This window comes from Heterodontus francisci, chromosome 45 (genome assembly GCF_036365525.1).
Source record: "Heterodontus francisci isolate sHetFra1 chromosome 45, sHetFra1.hap1, whole genome shotgun sequence".
NCBI classification, from domain to species: Eukaryota; Metazoa; Chordata; class Chondrichthyes; order Heterodontiformes; family Heterodontidae; genus Heterodontus; species Heterodontus francisci.
In genome coordinates this window covers 10,769,188-10,776,348 of record NC_090415.1, presented here as the reverse complement: position 1 = coordinate 10,776,348, position 7,161 = coordinate 10,769,188, and the positions used below count along the sequence as shown (strand labels likewise).

Below are 7,161 nucleotides of genomic sequence, written 5' to 3'. Positions count from 1 at the left end.
TGCATGGGACCACCATCACCTGCCAGTTCCCCTCCAAATCACACATCATCCTGACTTCGAACTATATTGCCATTCCTTCACTGTCGCTATGTCAAAATCCTGGAACTCCCTTCCTAACATCACTATGATTATACCTACCTCACATGGAGTGTAGCGGTTCAAGAAGCCATCTCACCACAACCCCCTCAGGGGCAGTTATGGATGGGCAATAAATGCTGGCCAAGCCAGCAACACCCACATCATATGAATGAATAAATCAAACAGGGTGGTGGTGGTCTGGAACTCACTGCCTGAAAGGGTAGTTGAAGTATAAACCTTCAAATCATTCAAAAGAAGTCTGGATATGCATCTCAAGTGCCGTAATCTGCCGGGTTACAGACCAAATGCTGGCAGGTGGGATTAGAATGGGTGGAAATTTTTTCGGCTGGCACAGATACGATGGGTCAAGTGGTTCCTTTCTGTGCCATAAACGTTCAATGTTTCTATGATTCTGAGTGAATGTATATCTCTCCTTCTCACCATCACCCAAGCCTCTCGCCCACTCCAGATCTTTCCCTCTCTCTCTGCCTTTTTTTCGCTATTGATGCTGTCTCTCTCCCTCTGCCTTTGGTGCTGTATCTATGTTGGCGATACAGTTACTGAGTGTTATGTGTCTGCATTCTATTGTAGTACTGATAGTCTCTCTCTCTCTCTCTGATGATACAGGTGAAGGTGAAATACTGTTGTTCAGTGTGATATGGACACACAGTTGGAAATTATAATAATAAAAGAAAAACACTGCGGATGCTGGAAATCTGAAATAAAAACAAGAAATGCTGAAAATACTCAGCATGTCTGGTAGCATCTGTGGAGAGAGAAGCAGAGTTAACGTTTCGTGTCAGTGACCTTTCTACGAACCCCTTCACCACTATGTCACCTTCACCTGTATCATCAGAGAGAGAGACAGACAGACAGACAGACATAGAGCGAGTGAGAGACTATCAGTACTGCAATAGAATGCATAAATAAAACACTTACTAACTGTATCGCGAACATAGATACAGCACCAAAGGCAGAGGGAGAGACACAGTTCTGAAGAAGAGTCACTGACCCGAAACGTTAACTATGTTTCTCTCTCCACAGATGCTGCCAGACCTTTTGGAAATGTAAGACTGATACACTCTCTCTCTCCCTCTCTCTCTTTCACTCTCCCTCTCTCTGTCCCTCTGTTGTTGTATATTAAAGGGTAATGGTGTTATTGCGTGTGTTATGGACACGCTGAACAGACGTGCAGCACTGCAACAGTGAACTCTCCTCCGGTGCCGCGGGTGAGACGGTCACTGTCACTTCTCCGCTCGGTACGTTCTAATCTGACGGTGCATTTATCTGTCTTCAGTCCTGCATCGAAGGACGGAGAGAACCAGCCTGTCACTGCCTGGAACAAAAAGAAACACAGCGTCTGAATGTGGGATTATTCTGTAACTGGACATCTCCTTGTTGACAATGGGATGTCTGGGACACCTGGAAAAATATGGATAGACTATAGGAAGAGACAGTCGATCATTTGTATTTTCACCGTCAGGAAACATGTTTATGTGTGCGATCAATAACATCAAACCGGACAGTAGTTTGAACACATTCAAAGCTGTGATTTGCTCTTGCCGTCGAACCTAATAAACAGACAACATTCGCAGCGCCAGTCTCAGAGTGTTTAACACTTACTGAGTCTAGAAAATACAAATACCCACCGTGAATCCGCAGCACAGGCTGAGCGGAGGGGAAATCCTGTCCTGGGAACGCTAAATTGAGCGAACAGTTCGGCCTGAGATTGTGTGGATGTGAATATTGTGGAAGAGAGTGTATTAAAGGGGCGGGCGCGTTAGTCTAATGCCACTGTGTTTGTGGGTCTGGTCTCATCGTCGGATTTCCGAGTCCCTTTTGTGTAAAAAAACAAGATTTTCCAGTCAAAGAAGCACTTTGCTCCCCTTCTAATCCTCAAAGTGGGAATTCAGTGTTGTTTGTTTGTTGATTTCAAGATTTTAATCGAAAAGTATGGAACATGTCAGCGATCGGCTGAGAGAGAGTCATCAGTGCAGCAATGAAACGGGTTTCAGTCGAAAATGGAGTCTTTACTTCAAGTGAAACCTTTGTGACAGCAAACATTCTGATGTCAGAGACAGGAAGGATCTAGCCTGGGACTCTGGAATACCCGAATTTCAGTGGAATTGGAGAGTTTAGGACCAGAGAGAAACACAGAGAGGCAGCAGGAGCCGGGAGCTGACAGCAGGTTGTCTCCGCCCCGTCCGCTCACTGCCTTTAAGTTGCTCAGTGCCGCCACCACCAGCTTCATTTCTGACCCAGTTCTGACTGACAGAGAGACTTTGTGCAGAGTCCTGGACATGACCGATACTGCAGCCGCCGAAACGGCTCCTCCAGCCGCCGCCGCTCAAGTCAAGACTCCCAAGAAGAAGAAGGCGGCTCCCCGGAAGGGGTCAGGCGGTCCCAAGTTGGGCGAGCTGATCCTCAAGACTGTGGCGGAATGCAGTGTCCGCAGTGGGATGTCACTGCAGGCAATAAAGAAGGCTCTGCGTGTTAAAGGTGTCGATGTGGAGAAGGGCAAGTTCCAAATCAAGCAAAGTATCAAGCGGCTTGTGGCGAAAGACTTCCTGGTGCAGACGAAGGGCACGGGGGCCTCCGGCACCTTCAAAATCGCGAAACAGGAAAAGAAGGGAAATGTGGTGAAGAAGATTAAGACAGGAGCAGCCAAGAGATCTCTAGTGAAGAAAACAGCTGCCAAGAAACTGATAACAAAGAAAACAGCCAAGAAATCCCCAGGGAAGAAAATAGTCGCCAAGAAAGTGAGCAGCAAGAAGTCAGCAGCCAAGAAAGTGAGCAGCAAGAAGGCGGCAACGCCAAAGAAGGCGGTGAAGAAAGCAACGCTTCCAAAAAAATCTCCAGCGAAGAATGCCAATAAAGCCAAGAGGGCCACGGGCGGAAAGCCGCCCAAGAAAGTCCAATCATCAAGGGGCGGGAAGAAGCCGAAAGCAGCAAAGGCTCAGAAAGCAGCCCCTGGAAAGAAGTGAAACAGCACCGGAAACTTGTAGACATCTGAACCCAAAGGCTCTTTTCAGAGCCACCCACGTCTCTCAGGAAAGAGCTGATCCCCGAACAAATGATCCTTGTCCCGCAGTCGTGTGCACATTTCACCTAGAAATGATTTGAAGTAAATCCAAGTTCCCTGGTGACTCTCAACCCAGCCCTTCCTCACTCTCTGCAACAAATCAGGGATGTCCGGGCCTCACTGTACCCGCGTATATGTTCGGTGAAGTCTCAGTTCATGCTCGTTTCAGGGTGACAGCCTGTAACACAGTAACACGGGCGAGATACCCCGCGTCACATCTCAAACTCCAATACATGATTTTGTATAATTCAGCTGGGGTTCGGTTTCAGTAAACTGCTCAATCCGTCTGGGAGGAGAGGTGTGCGGAAACAGGTTGACTTGTGATCGGAAGCACTGCACTTCGGCGGTTGTATTACGAACTTTTAATTGTAACAGATCCTTATTTAAAGCGCTAATTTCTGTTATCAGTGACTATCAATGCCGAATCTCCATGTTTTATGCTGAGCTCTAATGTCGAGAACTGTTTTTTTTTGAATTGGCGGTTCGAGCAAGTGGGAGGCGGAGCGAGAGGATCAAAGACATTTCTCTGCTCTGTCTGTCACTCAGTTTCCTCCAGTCCCGCCTCTGGCTCTCTGACTCTTTCTCAGTCAGGTCGGGGCAGGCTGCATAAAAAGGCAGCAGAAGCTACTCGTTTCTCATTCAGAAACGGTTTGTCTAAAGAAGCGTCATGACAGGAAGAGGTAAAGGAGGCAAAGGACTGGGCAAAGGCGGAGCAAAGCGGCACCGCAAAGTGCTTCGTGATAACATCCAGGGCATCACCAAGCCAGCAATTCGCCGCCTGGCTCGCCGTGGTGGAGTGAAGCGCATCTCGGGTTTGATCTATGAGGAGACCCGCGGGGTGCTGAAGGTTTTCCTGGAGAATGTGATCAGAGATGCGGTCACCTACACTGAGCACGCCAAGCGCAAGACGGTCACCGCCATGGATGTGGTGTACGCTCTGAAACGCCAGGGCCGCACTCTCTATGGATTCGGCGGCTAAACAAATCCACCTTGTCTACCAAAAACAAAAGGCTCTTATAAGAGCCACCCAAAACCTCACATAGAGATAAGTGACCTTGAAACTGCAGCGGGGATGTCTTGGGATGTGAAATTGTTGTAGCTCATCCAATGTTATGTGGACTTTATCAGATCAGTATTGCATTCTCTTATAGTCACTTTACGTCTCGCATATTTTTTCACTGTCTTCTTCTGTTCCATGTTTAATAACCGCGTCATGAATTAAAAAGGTTGCATTTGATAATGTCCATTGCCGACCTGAACTGCCGGTAAAGATGTAGAAAAGGATTTACTCCCGTTAGAGTAAGAAATGGCCGGAGCTTTATTCCCGCCAGAGACCGAACAGGGAATGAATCCCTATTCAAACCGTGTTGGAAGACACAGAGGGGGATCTAGGGCGGAAAAAAATGACGCTAAAAGCACTGAGATTTTATAATCGCTTCCGCCAAATTAGGTTTTCTTTCATCTTTGCGTCCTTTATAATTTGAAAATGGCGGGCTTTTTGAAATTGATTCAATTTCAGTTGCAGTTCAACCGGATGTTGCCGGGACTGGAAAAAAATGCAGCTATGAGGAAAGATTGAATGGTCCGTGGTTGTTCTCTGTGGCACAGAGAATGCTGAGGAGAGATCTGATTGAATTGGATAACATTTTGAGAGGACTGGATAGAGTGTCGGTGAAGGGCCAATTTACCTTCGGACAGAGGTCACTGACTGGGGGTCAAAGACTTAAAGCGTTTGGTAGAATTATTGGAGGGAAGATGAGGACAAGGTGTTTTTCCCTCTCATCTAGAGGATGGTGGGGGTCTGGAACTCAATGCCTGAAAGGGTAGTTGAGGCAGAAATCTTCAAATGATTCAAAAGAGGTCTGGATATGCACCTCAAGTGCATATTCTACAGGATTACAGACCAAATGCTGGCAGGTGGGATTAGAATGGGTGGAGAGCTTTCCGGCTGGCACAGACACGATGGTCCAAGTGGCTTCTTTCTGTGCCATAAACGTTCAATGATTTTCAGAAAAGAGAAGGCTGAGGGGGGACATGATTGAGGGATCCAAAATTGTGAAGGTCATTGATAGGTTAGACAGGAATAAACTTTTTGTTTTCCCTTAGCGGAGGGATCAATAAGTAGGGGGAATAGATGTAAGGTAAGGGGCAGGAGGTTTAATGGAGATCTGAGGGAGAAAAAAACACTCATCATGTGGTTGGAATCTGGAACACACTGCCTGAATAGGTGGTAGAAGCAGGAACCCTCACAACATTTAAGAGGTATTTAGATGAGCACTTGAAACGCCATAGCATACAAGAATACGGGCCAAGTGCTGGAAAATGGGATTAGAATAGTTAGATGCTTGAAGAAATACTTGCAGGTTTATAGGCAAATTGCCCCTAGTGTAGATAGATGGTAGGAGAATGGTGGGGATGCCGTAGGGAATATGGGATTAATGTAGGATTAGTATAAATGGGTGGTTGTTGGTCGGCACAGACACGGTGGGCCGAAGGGCCTGTTTCTGTGCTGTGTAACTCCATGACTCTATGTTTAGTGATCGCGTCATGAATTAAACGGTTGCATTTGACAATGTCCATTGACGACCTGAACTCCTGGTGATGATGCAGGATTTATTCCCGTTAGAGTAAGCAATGACCGGAGCTTTATTCCCGCCTGAGACCCAACAAGGAATGAACCCCAATTCAAACCGTGTTGGAAGAAACGGAGGGGGAATCGAGGGCCGAAAGATGAAGCTCCAAGCAGTGAGATTTTATAATTGTTCCTGCCGAATTAGGTTTTATTTAATCTTTGAGTAGTTTGCTAATTTGAAATTGGCGGGCTTTTTGAAATTGATGAAATTTCAGTTGCAGTTCAACCAATCAGGGAGCAGCAATTCCCACCGCCCTTTTCCATCCCAGACATCGTTTCAAATTGGATGATGGACGGGGCTTCATCCAATCACAACATTAAGGCGGTCCTTCGACTGTCTTAAATAGGCAGTCCCTGAGCAGCTTCAGCATTAAACGTGACATTGTGTAAGGTCTTCGTAGATCATGGCCAGAACCAAGCAGACAGCGCGCAAATCGACCGGAGGGAAAGCTCCACGCAAGCAGCTGGCTACCAAAGCGGCCCGCAAGAGCGCTCCAGCCACGGGCGGAGTGAAGAAGCCTCACCGTTACAGACCCGGCACTGTGGCTCTGAGGGAGATCCGCCGCTACCAGAAATCCACCGAGCTGCTCATCCGCAAACTGCCCTTCCAGCGCCTGGTGCGGGAGATCGCACAGGACTTCAAGACAGACCTGCGCTTCCAGAGCTCTGCCGTCATGGCCCTGCAGGAGGCCAGCGAGGCTTACCTGGTGGGGCTCTTTGAGGACACCAACCTGTGCGCCATCCACGCCAAGCGAGTCACCATCATGCCCAAAGACATCCAGCTGGCACGCCGCATCCGCGGGGAGCGAGCCTAAACTGACCCTGCCCGGAACTGAGTTCGGCATCAAATACCACAACGGCTCTTTTAAGAGCCACCAAATGGACAAAAGAAAGAGTTGTGATCTCTTGTTCATTCCAGCACATAAAGGTCTCAGAAGGTTTTGACCACTTATTTACTCAAAGCCGGGAGACACAAATACTTTTGTCCGCATCCGGCAGCTGGAGATTTAATGACCTGTCAGTTGTAAGATCTAGAGTAGCGATACCAATGTGCACAGCGCATTTTAATAGACCGGCGATCGTTTTAGGTCTGAACAAATGTTTGTGGTACATAAAGGGTAGAATGGTAAAACTGCCTTTCCAATAGGGTCTGAGGGAATTAGAATGCATTTCATCTGATGAGCAACTAAATGCCAAAATCCAGTACACTTCATTCCAACACAAAACAATGATAACAGTGTAATATTACGGTCTTTCAGACAGTAACCAGCCCTTTCACAGATAAAGTGGGTGGCTCTGAAAAGAGCCTTTGGGTTCAGATTCAAGTCAGGCCGCTTCACTTGCCCTTCGTGCTCGGAGCGCTGGTTTT

The 7,161-nt window shown here is 47.4% G+C and overlaps 1 protein-coding gene across 1 annotated transcript; it reads left to right on the top strand.

The window, feature by feature from the left end:
- Positions 1-2,352: 2,352 nt before the first annotated feature.
- On the top strand, positions 2,353-3,062 carry LOC137356246 (histone H1-like). Its single transcript, XM_068022118.1, has one exon. The coding sequence runs from the start codon at positions 2,379-2,381 to the stop codon at positions 3,060-3,062; it is 684 nt and encodes a 227-aa protein (XP_067878219.1). The 5' UTR covers positions 2,353-2,378.
- The last annotated feature ends 4,099 nt before the right edge of the window (positions 3,063-7,161 follow it).